This window comes from Protomyctophum parallelum (assembly GCF_964188405.1).
Source record: "Protomyctophum parallelum genome assembly, chromosome: 12".
Lineage (NCBI taxonomy): Eukaryota > Metazoa > Chordata > Actinopteri > Myctophiformes > Myctophidae > Protomyctophum > Protomyctophum parallelum.
Window position 1 is genome coordinate 11,592,297 of NC_139712.1, and position 23,868 is coordinate 11,616,164.

General features: G+C 41.8%; 1 protein-coding gene across 1 annotated transcript in view; it reads left to right on the top strand.

The window, feature by feature from the left end:
* Nucleotides 1–9,369: 9,369 nt before the first annotated feature.
* The window catches only part of LOC310867759 (very-long-chain enoyl-CoA reductase-like), a 30,007-nt gene continuing 15,508 nt past the window's right edge, over nucleotides 9,370–23,868 (top strand). Inside the window, exons 1-2 of the mRNA XM_083777883.1 lie at nucleotides 9,370–9,718; nucleotides 23,483–23,533. Of these exons, the coding sequence (XP_083634009.1) occupies nucleotides 9,542–9,718; nucleotides 23,483–23,533 (228 nt within the window). The 5' untranslated portion in view covers nucleotides 9,370–9,541. The remainder of the gene's footprint in view (nucleotides 9,719–23,482; nucleotides 23,534–23,868) is intronic.

Consider the following 23,868-nt stretch of genomic DNA (forward strand, 5'->3'; position numbering starts at 1 on the left):
ATAGGATTGGACACACCACGGGTGTAACGGGTCGTCGGGTCTTTCGGAACGGGTAGGTTTTTTTCGGATCCGAACCTGTTTTTATCGGCTCCTGATCGGACCGGGTCAAATTATTTCGGGTCCGGTTCTGGACCGGGTGCGGCCAATTAGAATGTTCTCGGATCCGGATCGGTTCGGTTCTGATATCACCGGGTCCGTTCCGGGCCGGGTCCAATTTTATGGACCCGTGCTGTGCTCTACCGGCAGGGCCCTGCGCTCCAGGGCCCGCAGCCGGCAGGGCCCTGCGCTCCAGGGCCCGTAGCCGGCAGGGCCCTGCGCTCCAGGGCCCGTAGCCGGCAGGGCCCTGCGCTCCAGGGCCCGTAGCCGGCAGGGCCCTGCGCTCCAGGGCCCGTAGCCGGCAGGGCCCTGCGCTCCAGGGCCCGCAGAGAGAGAGAGAGAGAGAGAGAATAGTTGTTTGGTGAAAGTACAGTAAGGAATGCTAAAGGTTTCAACATCAGAGTACAGCGCGGTGCGATGCGTTGGGTGCTGGTCGGTATACATCCGCTGTTTTCGATATGTTTTGAGTGGTGCAACCACTCCTACAACCAGCAATGTCCGTGTGCACCTATGTGTTGTTCACCCATGTATGTATGTGACGTTAATGAGCACCAGTATATGACTATTAGTACCAGTAGGGGGCGCCAGAAACAGAGAGAGAGGGATAGTGCTGCAGTGTTGCCTGCTAATGAGAGAGAGAGGTGTGTGTGTGTGTGGGGGGGGGGGGGGGGGGTTGCACCACTCAGTTTTTCTTCAAAAGTGGGAATGTAGGGAATGTCAGCCCCTACCTCTATAACATTCTCTGGACGTCACTGTATAGAGCGTCGCAGCCCCGCCCCCTCGAGAGACCCGGAAAATAAATCGCCGTTCATTTTCCTCATAGGCATTTCTTAAAGTATTTATTTAAAGACGGTTATGCCGCAGACAAAGACAACTCGGATCGTGACAAATCATGACAATGAACACAATATTTTGGGGCCGATCAAATCATTAGAAAGAAGAAAATAAAGGCAGGAGACAACACTATTTGTTTTGTTTTTCTTTCTTATAAATCATTTGATCGGCCCCAAAACATTGAGTTCATTGTCATGATTTGTCACGATCCGAGTTGGCTTTAACCGTCTTTAAATAAATACTTTAAGAAATGCCTATGGGAAAAATGCATTGGGATTTATTTCCTGAAAGGGGGAGGGACTGCGACGCTCTATTGTTTATTGTTTATAAGGATCCCCATTAGCTTTTGCCTTGACAAAAGCTAGTCTTCCTGGGGTCCGACACAGACAAACATTTAACATCTAACAAAGGCAATACTTACAATTGTTTACAAACACTATAACTCAAAATAAAACACAGTGAAATAAAATATAAAATAAGAAATAAAAAAACAAAGAAAAACATAGCAAAAAAAATCACTTTCAACATGTAGCAGTATGGGCGTCGACTTCTACTCTGCCCATCCTCCTCCCAGTAATCAGTGAGCTGATTGCTTGCGGTGTGTGTTCCCGAACAGAGCTGGCCCTTTGGGGGCTTCAGCAAGCCACGCAGTCCCACAGCGTGTGTGTCATGAAGGACCCCTTCATGACAATTATCCCTCAAACAAGGCTGGCCTATAATGGGCTTCAGTATTGTTTGTTTCATTATTATGCCCAAGCCAGGTATAAGCCTCTCTCGTGCCTGCAGTCAGTGTATTGAGTGAGTTATGGTCATGAAATTGACCGGTTGTCTCTTGCTTTGTAGTCTGTGTGCTACCGTCCGTCTCCTCGGGTTGTCTACCCCTTGTGTGCCTGGAGGCTGCCTGACTGTGCATCCTGCCCCTAAATGAGTGGTAGGTCTGTTTGTGTAGATATTCCTTGTGTAATATAATTGATTAGCTTAACTTACGCCTTATTGAAATAAGGCCTGCAGTGGTAACACTGCGGCTTGTGTTTCCAGGGCTTGGTGGTGAAAGGAAGCCACGCTGCTGTTTTGCCTTGTCTGAATGATATAGTTCAACACTGACCGACCAACTGATCCACTGCTCAAAGGAATCAAAGGAAGAAGCTCTGCCTGTGAACCGGGAATGTCCTATCGGACACTGTTTATGGAGACCTGTTTGTGTAACAGTGTAACCCTGTGTTGTCTGGATTCTCATTGAATGTGTTTTAACTCTCTCCTTGCTAGTTCCGGTGCTGAGGCCTCCGGGTCTGGACCAGGCGACGCCCGTCCCAGTGGTATAGTGGTATATCCCCTTTCCTTTTATTGTGTGGCATGAGTTTGTTTTTGCTGTGTTCTATGCGGTTTGGGGTGCCACTGCCCTGGGCGGGTTTAGCTGGTCCCCTGTCCCCCCTGGTAACCCTCAGCACCGGTCCCTGCAGTGTCCCAATCTGTCATTCTGAAGTACTTGAATACTAATGACTAATAACTTGTTTATGTCCAAGAAACATCCTGATCTTTTACCATGAAGTGAATGAAGCTTTGTACTTTGGTTACACACGTTTCTGCCTTGCCTATCTATATATACGGTTACTGAATCTGTGTCATTACGTGCTCCGGGTGTCCAGTATTGCATTTAGTGAATATCTCCTGGGGCGCAATTCCCCAGGTGGCGTAGTAGGCTACCTTAAAGGTATATTCAGTGATTTCACTTAATTCAAATATCACTTATTTTTTTGTTTTGTTGTGATAATCCTCCCTACTATAGAGTGTGCTGACCATATAAGGAGTTCCTCCCTGTCCCCAGTTAACCCCTGGGGGTCAAAAAACCTTAGGTTTCGTTTTTGACTCTCTATCCTGATTGGACGAAAGGCTGGGTCCCAGCCAAAAACGAAACCTAAGGTTTTTTGAGTGAAATCACTGAATATACCTTTAAGCAAAACCACCTTACCACAAACACATTATACATTTGAATTATTATTTTCCCAGGGTTACTGCAGTATGGTTTACATATTGGGTGTTCTTTTAACTTGATTTTAAAGATGAATTTTGTATTTGTATTGGTTATACACGTTGGTAGTGCATTCCAACCTATTTCTGCTCTATAGATAATATATAAGATTTAAGAATATTTGTTCTTGGTTTAGGTGCCACCAAAACACCCCAACTGGCTTGTCTATAGTCATATGGTTATGTTCGTCTCTTACCAGTGGCGTGCACAGATAGACACTAGGGGGTGCTAGAGCACCCCCTGCCCTTTTGGCAATTTTGCTCTTAAAAAAAAAGAAAAAACATTTTTTTTTTCTTAATTTGTAGTGTGTGGACCATGTGGTGACATTGATCAAATCTTGATAAACGCTTCTACTATATTATTTAGGCCCCCCACAATCTAAAGCTATGTTTCTATGTCAGTGGTTCTTCGATAAAAAAAAATAGCAGACCTACAAGCTCGTAGCGCGCCACTCGGTGGCGCGCTATGAGCTTGTAGATCTGCTATTTTTCAATAGCTATAAAGCATCAAAATGGGTTCCCGCACCCTTGTTTCACTTGAGCACCCGCCCCTCTAAATGTCTGTGCACGCCACTGTCTCTTACATGTGCTACCTGTTCAAAGAAATACTGTATGAAAGCAGCACCCCGGGGTGCACATTAGCATGCATGTGCACACACACACCCTTGCGCCACGCACAGCCTATACATGTGCATATATTTATATATCCCCCTCACATATTCATGGCCAGGGTATTCCATCTTCATATTGGATTTCCCCGACCGTTTTCACTAGAACATCATAAAGGTGTCGCTTCCATTTCAATGTCGAGCTCTGAATCTCAAAGCACAGCGTACGCACACACACACACACACACACACACACACACACACACACACACACACACACACACACTGGTTTGCACGCGCGCACACACACACACACACACACTAGCACGCGCACGCCCACACGAAGGTGTCGCTTCCATTTCAATGTCGAGCTCTGAAGCTCAAAGCACAGTGCGCACACACTCGGCAGTAACACGCACATGCAAGCTCGCACACTTGTGCGCACACACGCGCAACGCACACACACACACACACACACACACACACACACACACACACACACACACACACACACACACACACACACACACACACACACACACAGAGAGAGAGAGAGCAAAGGCTCCCATCTCTGTGAGGGAGGTATTATAGAAGGAGACATCTTGCTGGGCCCTCAGCAGTCATCACATGCTCCATTCCTCCTCCTCCACTCCCCCCTCCTCCTCCTCCACTCCCTCCTCCTCCTCCTCCTCCTCCTCCTCCTCCTCCTCCTCCACTCCCTCCTCCTCCTCCTCCTCCTCCTCCATATTTATGTATCAATGACAGAGTCCATATATATATATATATATATATATATATTTGAAAATACTTCAAATAAATGCATGCAGTTGTTTCAAAGTCAGTTTCAAATTGTTATGTCAACAGTGTAGAAATGGCTCACGATTGACGGGAAGTAAAACGTGTAAAGAACTGAATTGGTCTTTGTCAGTATGTTGATGTTTAATCTGGAGTTCAGCTGGAGAGAAGTGCCTGTTGCTGCTGTCAACATGCGAGGGAATGTTTTAAGCATTGTTATACTTTAGCTATATAAAAAAAAATAGCAGATCTACAAGCTCATAACGCGGCACCCATCGAGTGCCACACTACGAGCTTAGGAGCTTGTAGATCTTCTATTTTTGGCGCACATCTTTGAACAGATATTATTTCAGAGCGAACGTTTTTTTTTAACTCTAAATCTTTGCTTCTGGGGGGGAGGGGAGGGGAGGGGGGGGGGGGGTCCCTGGAACAACGTTTTTACAGATGGGGGGGCCAATTACATATAATTGTAACCCTTGACATGAAACAGTTTGAGAATGCAGAAACAGAAAACTGTCATGATTTAGAAGACACTTGTAGAATCCTTATATATATATATATATATATATATATACTCTAAGGTAGAATCGTCCTCTGCAGGTCCAAATGTCTTCTATATTGCTGTCTCAAACTGGGACGCACTGATCAGGTTGTCCAGCAGAGGGCAGTCACACTCCACATTGATGGAAGTGGTCTGTTGAGATTAGAGTGGAGCTCATTCATAGAGATTAGTGTATACTAGTCCTATAGTAGTCTGTACCAGTGTTGTTTTCGTCGACTAAAACTAAGACGAAAAATGTTCGTCGACTACCTTTTTTCACTGACGAAAACTAAATGGAAACTAAATTAAAACTATGCTATGGTGACTAAAACTAAGACTAAATATACTGACAATTTCGTCAACAAATAAAAACTAGACTAAAATGTTAGGAAGGGACTAGTGGACAAGAGATCCAGTATAAGTCATTTTACACTTGGTTGCATGCTGAAAATAGCCGATCTACAAGCTCACAACTGCGACGCGTTGTGAGCTTGTAGATCGGCTATTTTCAGCAAGTGTAAAATAAGTAATTATGACGGCAACAAGGCCCGCAAAAATACATTTTAGTCGACTAAATCGCCTGTAGATTTAGTCGACTAAAATCTTATGACATTTAGTCGACTAAAACTAGACTAACACTAATACATTCCAGGTGACTAAAATGTGACTAAAACTAAGTGAAAACTATTCAGGAGACTATGACTCAAACTAAAATAGAAATTTGCTGCCAAAAACAACACTGGTCTGTACTCATTCATAGATGGCTCATTAGGGCCTATGTTAATTGATTGAATTTAGTGGATTGAAAGAAAGTCATCCCCGACTATACACAATTTAAAAACTCATGATTCTAAATGACCGTATATAGGCCTATGTGCAATAACAATTGATCCCATTGATTGATTGATTGAAAAATGTATTAACAGTTTGTAGAATTACAGTATACATTTCAAGCACAAACTCAATACAAAGACTGTTAACTGTGAGTGCGGGACGACCCAATTAAGCATTACACTTGTTTACAACAGGGTCCACATTGTTCAATTCATCAAAACATTTAGAGACGTACAAATAGACACTTCTATGTAGTTAAAGAACAGAACAGGAATTCATCATAAAGGAAGCAAAAAGGGAACAGATACATATACAGTGAGGGGAAAGGGGGGGGGGGGGGGGGGAATTCAGATTTTACGGGGGCCAGTTTCTAATTGCAGCCGTCCGTAGGTGCCCTTTGAGAGCGGTTTTGAAGGAGTCAAGGGATTTGCATGTCTTAATGACTGTTGGTAGGGCGTTCCACATTTTGGTGGCGAACCAACCAAGTTAGCCTTTTAAGAAAGCCAAACCCTTTCAAACATAATGATATGTTATGTCCTTATATGGGAACAAACGCTGTAACTATAATGACCACTGGGTGGAAAAAGTACTCAATTGTTTTACTTAAGTAAAAGTACCAATACTGCAATTTAGAACTACTCCGTTACAAGTAAAAGTACGGAATTGAAAATGTACTTGAGTAAAAGTACAAAAGTATCGGCATCAATATGTACTTAAAGTACTACAAGTAAAAGTAATCATTGTGCAGAATGTGTCGTTTCACAAGTTCAAAATGTGTACCAAATCTATTGAAAATAGCAGATCTACAAGCTCACAATTGCGACGCATTGTGATGACCACTTCAGTGACCGCATCCCTGTCGCGGCAATAATCACGTTAACCCACACCCTCTCGTGTAATATCGCTTAATTGACCCACATTACAGGAATTGAAATAGTACTTCTTTACATTGTTCTCCCCTGCCATTACATGATGTGTGTGTACTCAGTGAGTCAAGATGTGTGAGCTGCTGTGATAGGAGAAGGATATCAAATGGAACACAACCACCCTAAAGACTAATCACTGTGTATATTCCTGCACTATACCTGCATCCTGCAGACATAGAAATGTCTATTTGTATGTCTCTAAATGTTTGTATGTCTTTAAATGTTTTGATGAATTGAACAATGTGGACCCTGTTGTAAACAAGTGTAATGCTTAATTGGGTCGTCCACTCACAGTTGACAGTCTTTGTATTGAGTTTGTGCTTAAAATGTACTGTAAATTCTACAAACTGTTAATAAATATTTCAATCAATCAATCAATCAATCCAGTGATCTTGGTACATAGAAGTTGATCTATTGAAGATCCTGACCTTCAGTTCAAAGTACATAATTTTTGTTTTGATTGTATTGCTGTATTGTTGTATTGTTCTTTCTGCTTTTGGCAATGCAAACGTATGTTTTCTCATGCCAATAAAGCCCTTTGAATTGAATTGAAATTGAGTCAGCCCCCCCCCCCTCGTGAGGTGTCATAAAGACCCCTCACGCTCCAGGATGGTGTCTTGTTACCCAACCCCCCTTTATGGCCTTAATGGAATGTGAAAGACCCACCAATTATTAGAGACCTTTATGTTGACAGGTCCCCCTCCTCTCTCTCCCTGACAAGAGCACATATCCAGATCACATGATACATTTACCCCAATTATTACATTGTTTTATTGGGTTTTTTCATTTTTTTAAAAATACAAGACATACAAGGAACATAGTGCACAAAAACTAAACGGAACAAAACACAAAAAAAAACGACACCATCCAAGACAAAACAAACCTGACAATAACACATTCCCACCCACCCGAGTAGCCTGAGCTAACGTGTTAGGTTTCTGGTCTAGAGGGGCGGGTCGCGGCTCAGATTTGCGCACGCCCTGATTGGATCTCTCATCGAAAACTAAGACTAAATATACTGACAATTTCATCAACAAATTAAAACTAGACTAAAATGTTAGGAAGGGACTAGTGGACAAGAGATCCTGCAGTACGAGTAATTTTACACTTGGTTGCATGCTGAAAATAGCCGATCTACAAGCTCACAACACGTCGCGCTGTGACGCGTTGTGAGCTTGGAGATCTGTGTAAAAGTGTAAAAACAGTCATTAAGACGGCGTCAAGGCCCGGCAAAATGCATTCTAGTCGACTAAATCAACAAGATTTAATGAAAGAACAAAAATAATACGATATTTAATCGACTATACAACTGGACTATCACTAAAACATGATTCCAGGTGACTAAAATGTGACTTAAGACTATAATGAAAGCTATATTGGAGAAGACCACTGACATGACTACAACTAAAATAGACATTAGCAGTCCAAATCAACACTGGATGTCAGCTGACATCCTCCCCCGTGCATGGCAACCCCCCCCCCCCCCCCTCCCCCTCCCGCTGGGGTCAGCTTTCTGCTGACTCAGCATAGCACATCAGGGCCTGGGAGTTACTGTCCGTTGCCACGTCTGCTGTTTATAAGCAACTTAAAGGACCACTTCACCACTTTTCAACCTATCTTCATGTAATAAGTCCTCACTAATAATCATGAAAAAATGGCGCAATCTTTTTCTACTCTGTCTGTGACTCATAATAGGGCTGTGGGCAGTTCAGAAACCGTCGTCCAGTGACATCATCGATGGGAATACATGCTGATAAAAACTGCAGGCTTTCTAGTCCTGAAAAGTTGCAATGTGAAAATGGAAGCCGAATCTTTCTCACAATAATGAAAATCTAAACATTTTTGTAAAAAAAATCTTGTTTAAAAAAAAAGAAATCTGCCTAATGATGATGTCACTGGAGGACGGTTTCTAAACTGCCCACAGCCCCTCCTATGAGACACAGACTAGAGTAGAAAAAAATCGTGCCATTTTATCATGATTATTAGTGAGGACCTATTATATGAAGATAGGTTGAAAAGTGGTGAAGTGGTCCTTTAATTGGGCTTGGTTTCTCTGTCAGGCTGTACTGTATATATAGTCGCTTGTAAATATTGGCAGTTGTGGCGGGGGGGGGGGGGGGGGGGGGGGGTTGTTTGACTTGTTTCCTAAACCCCCAAATAGAAGTTTGCACTTTTGCACTTTAAAGAAAACACATTAACTCGAGGTACGAGGCCAAATTAACATGTTCTCCTGTGAGCATTGAACCTATACCGCTGTCTGTCTGAATATATATATATTTTTAAAGAAATGAATACAAATAAATTAAAGGATAATTACATTAAAACTCTTTCACTGCCAACGTTTCTTTAATTCGTCCAAAGTGGTTTGTCCTTTTTAATCACTTTTAAGTAGTCAAGGGGATATTTATGTGTCCACTACAATCAATTATCTCTCCTCTCCTCTCCTCTCCTCTCCTCTCCTCTCCTCTCCTCTCCTCTCCTCTCCTCTCCTCTCCTCTCCTCTCCTCTCCTCTCCTCTCCTCTCCTCTCCTCTCCTCTCCTCTCCTCTCCCCTCCCCTCCCCTCCCCTCCCCTCCCTTCCCCTCCCCTCCCCTCTCCTCTCCTCTCCTCTCCTTCTCTCTCTCTCCCCTCCAGACACGGTGCCAAAATGACTCCCCCGACCCCCCCACCCCCCTCACCCCTCATCCCAAAGTTCAACAACCGAGTCCTCCAGGGCGAGAGGAGAGGAGAGGAGATACACCGACAGTGAGGGTTGGAGTGAGGGGAGTAGACTGGAGTCTCCTTCGCCGTCGGTGACAACCCTGATCTGATCCCCTCTGTCCCGGGACTATCGCTGTGTCCACTGGACGGACGGACAGACAGACAGACAGACAGACAGACATGGGATACCACTCAGAGAGAAGGGGTGGAGTGGACAAGAGGTCAGCCCCTTCGGGGGGCATTGCCGCGGACAGGAGAGGGGCCACCTGGCTCTGTGCCATGAGCAACATGTGTGGACTGAACCCGAGGGGAGAGGCAGCGGCCGAGGGCAGCAGGAGCAGACCCACCTTCTTTGAGGTAATTGATTGATTGGAATATGTATTAACAGTTTGCAGAATTACAGTACATTTCAAGCACAAACTCAATACAAAGACTGTTAAAGGGACACTTAACCCTTTTTGCAAAAATATATATGTTAATGACGTTTAGAAGCTTTAGATCACTTTCCTGGGGGTATTTATGTGTGTAATATGTGGTTTTAGTTATTTTAGATTGTAGCAGTGAGCCTGTTGTCTCTGATGTCATGGACACTGGTCTCACTACCTTCCTGGACTACAATTCCCATAATTCTTTGGTGCACTGCTCCTCCTTGTGGATAGGGGGAGAGCTGTCTTACTGAGACAACATGTAGTCCAGGAAGGAAGTGAGCCCAGTGTCCATGACATCAGAGACAACAGGCTCACTGCTGCAATCTAAAATATCTAAAACCACATATTACACACATAAAGATCTCCAGGAAAGTGTTCTAAAGCTTCTAAACGTCATTAACATATATTTTTTTGCAAAAAGGGTGAAGTGTCCCTTTAACTGTTTTCAGCATTGAACCAAGTGTAAAATGACTTATACTGGATCTCTTGTCCACTATAGTCCCTTCCTGACATTTTAGTCTAGTTTTTAATTTGTTGTCGAAATTGTCAATATATTTAGTCTTAGTTTTAGTCATCATAGCTTTCGTGGACTCCCATAAGAGATGTTTTTTTTTATTGATTAATTGAAATATTATATAACAGTAATAATAATTATATAACAATTTGCAGAATTACATTGTACATTTCAAGCACAAACTCAATACTGTTAAGACTGTTAACTGTGAGTGGACGACCCAATTAAGCATTACACTTGTTTACAACAGGGTCCACCATGTTCAATTCATCAAAACATTTAGAGACGTACAAATAGACACTTTCTATATAGTTAAAGAACAGAACAGGAATTCATCATAAAGGAGGTAAAAAGGGAAAAGAAACATATACAGTGAGGGGAAAGCGGGAGAGGGGGGGGGTAGGGGGGGGGGGAGATTTTACAGGGGCCAGTTTTGAATTGCGGCCGTCCGTAGGTGCCCTTTGAGAGCGGTTTTGAAGGAGTCGAGGGATTCACAAAATAATTTAGTCCCTTGTTTGTGCCGAATCTGGGTTGTACATGGTTCGTTGCACTCCTTCTGGTGTTGTGGGTGTGGACTTCGTTAACATTAAGGAAGTATCTAGACAGGTACATGGGTATCTTAGTGAAGTATCTAGACAGGTACATGGGTATCTTGGTGAAGTATCTAGACAGGTACATGGGTATCTTGGTGAAGTATTTAGACAGGTACATGGGTATCTTGGTGAAGTGTCTAGACAGGTACATGGGTATCTTGGTGAAGTATTTAGACAGGTACATGGGTATCTTAGTGAAGTATTTAGACAGGTACATGGGTATCTTGGTGAAGTATTTAGACAGGTACATGGGTATCTTAGTGAAGTATCTAGACAGGTACATGGGTATCTTGGTGAAGTGTCTAGACAGGTACATGGGTATCTTGGTGAAGTGTCTAGACAGGTACATGGGTATCTTAGTGAAGTATCTAGACAGGTACATGGGTATCTTAGTGAAGTATCTAGACGGGTACATGGGTATCTTGGTGAAGTATTTAGACAGGTATAGGGTATCTTGGTGAAGTATTTAGACGGGTACATGGGTATCTTAGTGAAGTATCTAGACAGGTACATGGGTATCTTGGTGAAGTATCTAGACAGGTACATGGGTATCTTAGTGAAGTATCTAGACAGGTACATGGGTATCTTAGTGAAGTATTTAGACAGGTATAGGGTATCTTGGTGAAGTATTTAGACAGGTACATGGGTATCTTAGTGAAGTATCTAGACAGGTACATGGGTATCTTGGTGAAGTGTCTAGACAGGTACATGGGTATCTTAGTGAAGTATCTAGACAGGTACATGGGTATCTTAGTGAAGTATCTAGACAGGTACATGGGTATCTTAGTGAAGTATCTAGACAGGTACATGGGTATCTTGGTGAAGTATTTAGACAGGTATAGGGTATCTTGGTGAAGTATTTAGACAGGTACATGGGTATCTTGGTGAAGTATCTAGACAGGTACATGGGTATCTTAGTGAAGTATTTAGACAGGTACATGGGTATCTTGGTGAAGTATCTAGACAGGTGCATGGGTATCTTAGTGAAGTATCTAGACAGATACATGGGTATCTTGGTGGTGTATCGAATCTTGTGGACCAGACCCACTGCAAGGTGCTGTACTCTGTCGTCGACCCTAAGCCATCCCAGCTTTTATAGACCTTTTAAGACTTTTATATAGTAGAGTTAAAGGCCCACCTTCTTTGAGGTAAGACTTTTATATAGTAGAGTACAGTTGTGGACGAATTGGAAGCTTTGTTGCATTTTATTTCACCCAGTATTTTGTGCGTGCGTGCGTGCGTGCGTGCGTGCGTGCGTGCGTGCGTGCGTGCGTGCCTGCCTGCCTGCCTGCCTGCCTGCCTGCCTGCGTGCGTGTCTGCGTGCGCGGAAAACATCATCCCATTTCTTTGATAAATAAAAGCAGTAGCCGTATTCTGTCACAAGTATAAACTGGAATGTAACATTTAAATATAGGCCCATAAAAGTAAAAATAACAAAAGGATTGGCATCAAAATGTAATTAAAAGTATACCACAAATGCAGAAAGTGTATAAAAAGCTATGAAAGATGATTTGAAATTTTGGAAAGTGTATACTTTCAAATTACCAACATGTATATATAGGGCTGAAATGGTTAATGTATGGGTCTACTGTACCCTTTGTGTTTAATAATAATACAAATCTGCACAGTAAAAGTACAATATTTGCCTCTGAGATGTAGTGGAGTAGAAGTGCAAGCACTGCAACTCCGGTAAGGTAAGAAAAAATACCAGATTTAAGTGCAGTACTCTGTGGTATTATATATACTTAGTTACATTCCACTATGACAGTCAGCAAAGTGTTAGTTAAACTCCTTGACTCTTTCATTTTTAAAGTTTTCATTAAAGGGATTGTGACATTAAAAAAAAGGTTTTGGAATTGTTCTTATTTTTTTTTAGGTTTTCTAATCTCAATTGCACCCAAAAAACATGAACTTTTAACATTCAGTAGACTTTCTTGTGGTCTGGGGTTTTCTGGCTCAAACAGGCGCTCTGATTTGCCGGCAGTTTGTGATGTAAGATCCTGCAAATCCCATATATGTCAATGGGATTTGCCAGCAGATGTCACTGTTTTCATAGCCTCGATACCCAGGCTTTCATTTCGTCTGCGCGAAAGATGAAAGCCTGGAAAAAGCTGTGGGCTGAACCAGTCTAAAAGTGGGAGTCAACCCTTCCGCGTAGGCGTCGCTCCAAATTATGTGACGTCAGGGCTCTGAGCGGTGTGCACCGCTCAAAATAACACCGTGGGGAAATCATTACCAGTGGAACTTCAAACGAGGCTAAGCGAGGAAAGTCAGGAAAATTAGGAGAATGGCTGAAGAACCCACCACACCGTCTAAGAAAAAACCCAACGTGTGCCGACTCTGTGGAAATAACTTTGACATTTCGAAGAACAGACACCAGTTAATAATAAAGGACGTCAAACAAGATTATGCAGTTGTTTTAGAGGAGCTCACGGCAACTGAAGTGACTGGCGCGGATGATGTAAAGGCAGTTTGCCACCAATGTCGCACTAAATTAAATGCATATCGACGATGTCAACAACAAATTGTAAAACTTGCGGATGAGATTAAAGAGTTGTCTCTCCGTAATCAAGCTTCAAGGGTGAAACGATGTGCAAAGTCCACACCAGAACGAAGAGAGAAAAAGAGAACTTGCGAAGAAAAGCCTAGTAGCCCAACTTGCCCAAGCCCTGCTCGGCGAAATCTATTCAAAGTGCCAACATGCATTAGCGATGTGAGTAGCCTACTATTTATAATTCATATTTAGCAGATGTACTATCTTTTTTAATATTGCATATAGCCTATGTATTATTTGTTGTTAGATTCAGGTTAATAACGAACTATTTTTCTTTATTGAAGCATATCCTGTGATAAACAAAACGAGTTTGATGCCTGAAAGCCCCGTTGGTGACCAGCAGTCTTTTGTGCACAAGTTTGACGTTTTATTATTAAATAATATTTCACCTCTTCTTTACATTGCCTTTCTGATATTTGACAGTCTTATCACCCTGCTCTCAGAGAGAATCCCCCCTCCTTATTTAACTTTTCTGTAAACCCATTCATTCATCCATCCATCCATCCATCCAATCTAATACTTTCATTCATTATCTCTAACTCAAACCCCAAACCTTCCTTTTTTATAGTTCTTGCTTTACATCTATCTTTGACCTTTTACCCACTATAGAACGTAGTATCTGTTATACACATACATTTGGTGAAATAACTGATCTACAAGCTCGATCTGAAAAGTTACAGCTTTTAGTTTTGAGCTTTTACATCATCTATTTACTGTCAAAATGTGTAAACAATAATATACATTGTTTTGTTTATATTGCTCATACTATTAAAGTTGTGGCTATCTAAATATGTATTCCCATTGTGCTATAGACTATCTCAGTTGCCATGAAGACATCAAACTGGGAGGCACTCCAGTATAGTTCATTGCCTTTGAAAGCACAGACCCAGCTGACTTCTACTTTGACTGGAGTGAGGAAAACAATATCTGTATTCTGTACACTAACATTATATTGAATTACAATGTTTTTAAATTTAAGGAAAGCCATTCTGATGTGTTTTTGGTGACAGACCTCTTGAGAGGCCAGAACCCATGCTGAGAATCACTAGTAGTAGAACAATGAGCCCTGTTATCTTTTACAACCAACACACTGCAGAGGATTTGACCCCAGCTGTTTCAGGAGTTCACATTCTCAATGTGTAGGAACCCCTGTTGTTCTCATGGAGATAAACAATTTTAAGCCTCCTAAAGAGAGACACTCTGTGAATTAATTTAACTATAAATGTAATTTGAAAGTGTCCTCAGAAATATTTAAAAGACCAACTTCTATTTATTTTAAAAAGCACAACAATTACATGATATCCCGTGAAGATTATCAACACCTTGTTGTGAACTTATAGATACATTTTCATACATTACAATCCCTTAATTACTGTTTGTTTAATATTATTTTTTTCACATGTTGCTAGTTATCAGTTTCCTCGATGGCCAAACAATGGGAAGAGCACCATCCCTGTTCTGCACCTCCGTCACCGTCAAAGTCATCATTTCCGCCTCATGACAGTACAGGAGCGGTAAGTATAAAGAGACATAATATGCTGTGTTCTGATGACCTAAACCCCTGGCTTATAAGTTATTGTGGATATGATACAATATTGAAATACTATACATTGTACAGACTGAACACAACATTTGTGCAATCACACCCACCTCAAAGCCCAATTATTTCCCCTGTTATATTGCAGAGTTCATTTCCTGACATGCCTGTAAATTGGGGGTCTCAAGCGTCCGGGTCATCAACCCCAAAGGCCAAAATCCTGACATTTCCCACTGAAGGAATGGTGGGAGAAAATAAATAACTTTTCTATTTTCTTATAAAAAAATATGATCATGTCACTAACACTCTTCTATCACTATTCCCATGGCTATTCATTCCTGTGATGTACACTATAGGCTTTTAGCTTTAATTGCTTGTAGATATGGTATTGTATGACAAAACTGATGATCTATTGCACACAAAATGTGTTACAGACTTCATTCCAGTCCATTTCACCACCACAGCCCAGGGCCAGATCCGATGAAATGGCAGTGAGACCGAAAACCACTGTATTGAGTGCACAAAAACAGGTGTTTTTATTTTAAAAAATGCATTAACTCGTGCCATTTCCATGGAACAAACTTAAATTCTGTTCCACAGGCTGTGTACAGAGTCTAGTTCTATAGCCCCTAAACAACTGTTGGGAGGGCTGTTGTTCTTGTGAACCCTTGTGTGACCCTGCTGATCCCTGAACCGTAATGAGCCAGTCTCAGTTCTCTTTGCTATCTTTTGAGAAACCCCTGCTGTGACTTCTGAGATAATTAACTATGGTATTTATGACCACTTGGGGCCTTATAACCTTGTTTAGAGATGTTAAAATGACACTTCTGTGTTTTGTGATATGATTTTGTGTGGACCACAGAAAGACTAGCTTATTGTCATAGTATTAGCTTGGTCCTTTTAGAAAAAATAACAAATACTGCACTCTTATTTCTTATAGACTTCACTTTCAAGTTGGGATAATTGGGAGAGCCTACGGTGTGTATCACCACCAATGGGACAGCCCCAGACAACCAGGCCCAAATCCATTGAAATTGCAGTGAGACAGAAAACCTCTAGTCCAGGCACTGTGTTGCCTGCACAAAGACAGGTATTATACATTACATTTGGATACATTTTTCATTTCATTTCCATTTAACCAAATTAATTTATAGTTTCCATTCGGAATGTACACAGACGGAGCAGGACACACACACTAGTGCTGACATCCAACCAACACTAAGATCACCAACATACCCACGAACGCCGCGGAGACGTCAAACAAAGGTTTGTTTGTATATATATATACAGTATGTGTTTTTTTTCTTCTAAACAAAACCTTGATGAGTTTTAGTTTTAGCCATTAACTTGTAGACTGTTTTGAAGTAATTGAGTTTTTCCCCCATAGATCAGCATGAGACATGCCTCTTCCTACCAAAGCCGGATCATTACTGGACCCTATGAGTCACTGATTGACAAGATATACCGAAGACGTGACCAAGCAATTCCACGTGCAGTTATGGCGATTCCTGGACTGTCTGACAAGGTGGTTGAGGAGCTAATGAAGAAGGTCCATAAGGAATGTCAGATTTTGACAAGTTTGAAATTCAATTCGAAATTGAGGCAGACAACACTAAATTCATTAAAGAATTTCAAATGGGCTGACATTGTTGCAGAGTGGAGAACAAATGTGTCTGTGTGTCTCCTGAAAGTGCCCTTCAAAAACTCAAAGACATTGCACGGACATGGGACAGAAAAGTCATCAAGTGGAAAAAACACGTGTGCAAGTCATATTTTGCAGGTCACCCCCTTGCCAGAGAAGAAGCTAATGCAATGGAGAAAGAGGCAGATCACCCTCTCACTCCCCCAGATGACCATCCTGCTCCAGCAGCTTTTGCTTCTGTGGACACAGGTGTGAATAAACCCCCCACTCAAGGAGCCAATGACCTCCAGGTTCCTGATGTTGAAAATCAGGTACATTGTAATACTTTTTTAAATGTTTATTTCAAGAATGTGTACAGTTGTGTACAGTGGTCTTTAAAGTAAATATGTACAGTTTAGAATGATTACCGTAATTGTAGTTTTTCTCTGCTACACCTCAGAGTCAAATATTGTACTTATACACCACTACTTTTTTTTTATCTGCTTTAAAAAAAAATACTTTATACATTTGAAAACTTGAAATTGGACATTCTGCAAAATGAGTACTTTTAGCAATTGAAGTACATTTTGATGCCAATATTTTTGTACTTTTACTCAAGTACATTTAGGATTCTGGTCTTTGACTTGTAATGGAGCAGTTGTACATTGCAGCATTGATACTTTCACTTACAGCACCGATTGTTTTCTACAGGAGTCCACAGGTAGTGGACCAATGCCAGAGGCTGTAGCTGTCAGATATGGTGCTGATATGTCATCATGTGAGTCTGATGTTTCCGACAAAGAGGTATGTTACCAATCAAGTTATGTATTTTCATTTATTCATAAAATGTTGAAATCAAAGGTTACAAATTATTAACCAGTTAATTATACTTAGTAGAATGGGATCTCCCAGAGGTATTTACTTTCTCCCCTTTATTCCTCTAGTCGACAGAATTTGTTCAGCAACAACAGCTTCAATAAGTGTTGTGTTGGGACACTATTTGTTGCAATTTCTTTCAAAATACGATATTACTGGAATAGAGATGCTATTGTTCAGTTTGTTAGAATTTAATGTTTACCCTGATCCTGCTTAAAAGAATGATAGCAAATATGCCCTCTATACTCGTCGCACTTATGTTTTAATAGGACTTGGAAGATGACAGCAAATCTTCAGTCGAACTACGCCATGAATCTACATCTAGCTCCTCCCAAGATTTGGATCAACATGTAAGTCTTTCCTAAACTGAAAGGTCTCGAGGCAAAGATTTGAGTTAAGTGTTAGCTCTGAAAGAATATATATTCAAAGATCTGTGCCACATTTTCACAATTTTTCAGAAATAGCAGATCTACAAGCTCATATCAATGTGGCCTGTCATGGGTATGTAATGGTAGTATACCATTAAAAAGATAATTTGTTATTTTCAATGTTTTAACAAGATTGTAGGTATTGTTTGTTCCAAGATAAAGTGATTTGTCCTGATGTCTGCTGAGTATTATACCTTTCTATTCACCTACGGTAATCTGTTCATTATATTTATATTCTATTTACATGTTGTGAATAAAGCCTCATTTTCTAATTACATCATTAATCATGGTGCTTTTGTTCATTGAGGTTTTGCCTTATCGATGTAAATTGTTTTTTAATGTGTATTTGCCGAGGGGCCCTTGTACGTAGGTGTGCAAAAGCCTTGCTTTTTATTGCTATTACAGTAGCCTCGATACACAGGCTTTCATTTCATGAAAAATGAACTATTACAGTAACACCTTAAATATGTAACTTCAGATATTATGCAGGCATTGCTAAAGGTTAACATTAAAGATGGCGACAACATTATTTTCAATGTTTAAGAAAAAAGGAGCACATAAACATATTTAGAGGTTGGTTGCTGACCACGGTAGATATACTGTACAACTGAAAAAAAGTTGTCTGTGCCACATTGGAATTGGAATACTTGAAATTCTTTCTCAATGGCTAAGAGCTGTGAAGACTTTGCTATCAGTATATATTCTTGGTGTGGTTAGCATATTCATATTCATATATTCATATTTCACATCATCCTGTGGGTCTATTCACCATTTGTGACCTGGGTGCATGGTCAGAATTAAACATCTCTTAATGTAAGGGATAAATACACTCATCTCCCCGCTCAATTAGGGGAGCGTGAACATGCATGTTTGACACCTCTGTCTGAATTGATCAAAGTGTGTAATGAAACCCTTTATAATGTCACTTTATTATATATTCACCACTGACACTTTACACTAGCAAAATGATTGGGCAGTTAAGAATCATTTCAATTAGATTACCATGACCACTACACTTTATAGCTTTGTAACACACCCCTTTTGGAAAAATCAAAAACATTGGCTTAAAATAAGGACGTGACAATTTATTTGAAGCTCTGACATGTTTTATTGGTTTTCAGGCAAATGTACACTTTGTCAACCACATAATTCTAATTCACCGAATGATGCTTCCAGTATATCTGCACTGTCGTCATCATCCATGCTCTCTTCATCTTCATCATATTCAACATCCTCAAACACATCCCTTAAAATGGTCATTATTGCAAGTGCCTCCTGGACATTGCTAACTTGGACATTACAAAATATGTCATCCAAAGTGAAAAGTACGTTGCTTTTAGCAATAACAGCATTAATGAGGTCTCCAATGTTATCAGACTGTGTAGCATGATAAACAGATACCGCTCCATAAAAACCTTCGTGATCAATATGCTGTGTCATGTCTTCTAACTTTTCCTGAAGAATACTTCTTTGATCAGGACTAACAGTTCGCTCTTTAATAGGGGCTTCCTGCCCTGCCTGTGTTTCTAATGCACTCATCTGCCCATCACATTCGTCATTGCAGTCACAAGAAGTGGCACAGTTGCTACAGCATTCATGCAGGCTAGGCAAAGGATCAGACTTCTCTCCATCAAAAAGCATTAACAGTTTTACTCTCCTACAGGTTGTTTGACCAGTGACATACTGCCTCATTTTGTCTGATAAATGTTGTAGCTGTCTTCCATTATACAGAATTAGAGAATGTGCTGCAGAACCGTCTCTCCCCGCTCTGCCATATGCTTGCATATAGGACTCAATGTCCCTGGGTGGCCCGTAATGAATTACATTGTTAACTCCTCTGAAATCTACACCCATACCTAGAGCTGATGTGGCGAACAAAACTCTAAGAACAGATGAAGGGTCTCGCAAAGACTGTCCAATGTTTCGTTTTTCATCCTCGCCTATCCTGGAATGGTACATGTCTACGACTCTGGCTGAGGTTACATCTTCTGCTCCAACTGGAAAGACTGATTTCGGGCCTAGGTTCAGTAGAGAGAACAATCATAGATGCTATTACAGTATATGACATATCTATCAGTGTCTTTTCCCTTTGACTCTACTTCACGAATGAGCCATGAGAATGTTTTGGCTGGATCAGCTGAGACCTTTTTTACAGCTAGCCTGATGTCCACACGGTCAGGGCTTTTGACAATCTCCACATACTGTCTCAGACCCAGCGTCTAGCCTGATGTCCACACGGTCAGGGCTTTTGACAATCTCCACATACTGTCTCAGACCCAGCGTCTAGCCTGATGTCCACACGGTCAGGGCTTTTGACCATCTCCACATACTGTCTCAGACCCAGCGTCTAGCCTGATGTCCACACGGTCAGGGCTTTTGACCATCTCCACATACTGTCTCAGACCCAGCGTCTAGCCTGATGTTCACACGGTCAGGGCTTTTGACAATCTCCACATACTGTCTCAGACCCAGCGTCTTGACCACCTTCTTGCGAACGTCTTTGGATGCAGTTGCTGTAAGTGCTAGTAGTGGCACAGGTTTTGGCAGCAATGATCTGAGTTCGCCAACCATTCCACACCACTTTCTGAAGGGCTGTTCTGTTTGTGTTGACTGGCCCCATGTGAGAAAGACAAAAACACAATGAAAATTAGCAAACAGCATTATGACATGATTGAATAGGACACACTTACAGTATCTGAAATCCTAGAATCAAGTAGTCATGTGATTATCCATAAAAAAATCACAATCACATGACTATTAGGATAATGAATTAAATATATAATACGGACTATCACACAGGCTTGTTTTAGTTTAAATTAGAGATAAATGGAAATAAAGCCTGTACTGTATTCAACATTTATACTCTCTACCTGGCAGCAGAACAAAAGCCATATTAGCATTTGAATGCCCAAGTTGGGCGGCCCAACACCTCTTGGCCCAAGGTGGGTGCAAACTACATAACAGACAAGGAAAACTACTTCCCATTGAGTCAATGTTATGCTTTTAAAAATAATAACCTGTGCATACATTTACTTTGTTGAGCTTTCTATAATACATTTAAAAGTATGGCTTCATAAAGACCACATTATTAATCAAATTAAAATAACGGGCGGTCTAAAACCTTCTTGTTTTTTTGTAATAGCATGTTGTAATGTTTTTGTTGTCCCGCAATTTCTGTCTTTGTTTCTCTCTACAACCACCCAAAAAAACACAACGAAAGCAAACCCTATTATTTGTTCAATAAACGAATCAATCAACCCAAATAAGAACGGGATTTTGTATTTGATTATTAAACAGCTATATTTGTACCACAGGGATTTAATGTTGTTTTACGACCCAGGAGCTACTTTTAACTGAAAGCCTAGGTAGCGACTACCGAGGCTACATACTCTCAGTATCAAATGCCTATGAACACATTATTGCCCTGTACACAACAAGATGTAGTCAATTCATTCATTACAGTTTAAGGATTTCTAATAACACATTTATGAAATCATAATTTAGGCTTACCATTGAATGACTGTGTGAACTTCGTCTACAGCTAATCCAATCAGTCTGTCGCGAAACAAAGGAGTTTGTAGGGATTTTCTCCAAAAGGCATTCCCAACGAAGGTTTCAGGAGATCCGTAAACAAAAGTAAAGTCTCCATTACAGATCCTCTCGTCTGTGATCGCGTCTTTACCAGCAGATGCAGCGGAAAGTCCCTTTTCGTTCAAATACTTCACTTGGTCCTCCATTATTGAATCCAGTGGGCAAACGATCAAAACCATTGCTTCTTTTGGAAATGTGCCTGGGTATTTGTTTGATAGCAAACTGCAAACTGTAGGCCACGCTTGATAAACTAAGGATTCCCCGAAACCCGAAAAACAAGCTAGAATATCAAGGTTTTGGGATATGAGTGTATCCAAACAAACGCGCTGTATAGGTCTTTCAAAAAGTCCACCCCATGAATTTCACAAGCCTGTAATATGGCCAGATTAAAGTCTTCTTCGAATTCGTCCATTTTTAGTAAGTTTCAAAATGTTAATCCGTGATAAAAAGCGTTAGAATGATTTACTCCAGCAACCAGTGGTTTCTGCTTCAGCGTGCTTCTGGTCGAGACAATAACAGTGCTGCACTCGGAGGGGGAGGAGAGACCGGGGCTGACGGACAGATCGGTGAACCAATCAGGGTGCGCGCATTTCTGAGGCGCGACCCTCCCATCTAGGCCAGAAATGCCTCAGCTTAGGTCAGGCTACTGTTTTCACTGTGTTGCCTGTTTTCATTGTAGCTCAAAAGGCTTCCAAACCCCAAAGAAAACTCCAGACCACAGAAAATCCACTGAATGTTCAAAGTTCAGGTTTTTTGGGTGTAATTGAGGTCATAAAAACTAAAACAAAAAACAAAAATGAATGAAAATGATAGAAATTAATATTTTTTTGGAAGTACACCAAAGATTGCCACTTCAGGACAGGGGGAGTAAGGATATATACTAAATATCTCTGATAAGGATCGAAATATAACAGTCCAGTATTGTATTAATTGAGAGCGCATGACCAAAACATGTGTGTTAAATTAGCTGGGGATATGTGGCATCTATCACACTTGTCGTCAACACTGGTATACATTCTAGCTAGTTTAGCTTTGCAGTAATGAGAGCGGTGCAGAACTTTAAGTTGGATTAGGTTTAGCCTGGCACATGATGAGGTACTACTTGACTCTTTGACAGCGTCTTACTCCCCAGTACTGCTACGAGCTATACTGTGTCATGCTATAGCAGCAGGTTGTGTGCGTGGGTATATTCTTAAACACATTTCACATTTCACTGACCTCTCTAGGGCTAATTTATAGCTTTGCTCTGGTATTTGTGTGTGTGTGTGTGTGTGTGTGTGTGTGTGTGTGTGTGTGTGTGTGTGTGTGTGTGTGTGTGTGTGTGTGTGTGTGTGTGTGTGTGTGTGTGTGTGTGTGTGTGTGTGTGTGTGTGTGTGTGTGTGTGTGTGTGTGTGTGTGTGTGTGTGTGTGTGTGTGTGTGTGTGTGTGTGTGTGTGTGTGTGTGTGTGTGTGTGTGTGCGCGTGTGCGTGAGAGAGTGAGAGACATCCAGACCGCCAGGAACGTGCCCAGGGGGCCAGGCTGATTCCGGCGAGCTACCCCACGTCTGAAATGGTTGAGATATGACACAGTTATACCGTGTGGGGGTCCCTCTACTCACTGTACTGTCACGTACTGTACTGGCACACCCGAAATCATCATCATATACAGTTAATATGTGCGTTTGTGTGTTAGGTTGCGCACAGGTGGTGAAAAACAACCAATGCTGTTTTCGTGCTCAGACGCACCCAGCCACACACACACACACACAGCTCCGTAAGGGAGTGTTTGCACCACTCGGAAAGACCAGCGCTGTGCGAGCCTACAGGTTACGACAGGACGAGAATACGCATCCCTAGTGGCGAAGACTCATTATCCTGATTGGGAGCGTCTGACCAGAGAAATGGCCTGTCAGACAGACCGTCGTGCAGCGCTTAATCCATTTAAGTCTGAACAAGGATTGGTTTTTTTTATGCTAACGTATGTCTTCTGTGTTTGACAGGTTGAAGTCCTCGATTCCAAGACAAAGAATCAGCTTTGTTTTGTTGATAAGGTACGTTTCTGTATGGTCGCATCTCTCTAAAGTCTCATTCATAGTCTGGATTTTTTCGATGGTGAGGTGACCACCGCTCCGGTGGTGAGGCGACCACCGCTCCGGTGGTGAGGTGACCACCACCGCTCCGGTGGTGAGGTGACCACCGCTCCGGTGGTGAGGTGACCACCGCTCCGGTGGTGAGGTGACCACCGCTCCGGTGGTGAGGTGACCACCGCTCCGGTGGTGAGGTGACCACCACCGCTCCGGTGGTGAGGTGACCACCACCGCTCCGGTGGTGAGGTGACCACCACCACTCCGGTGATGAGGTGACCACCACCGCTCCGGTGGTAAGG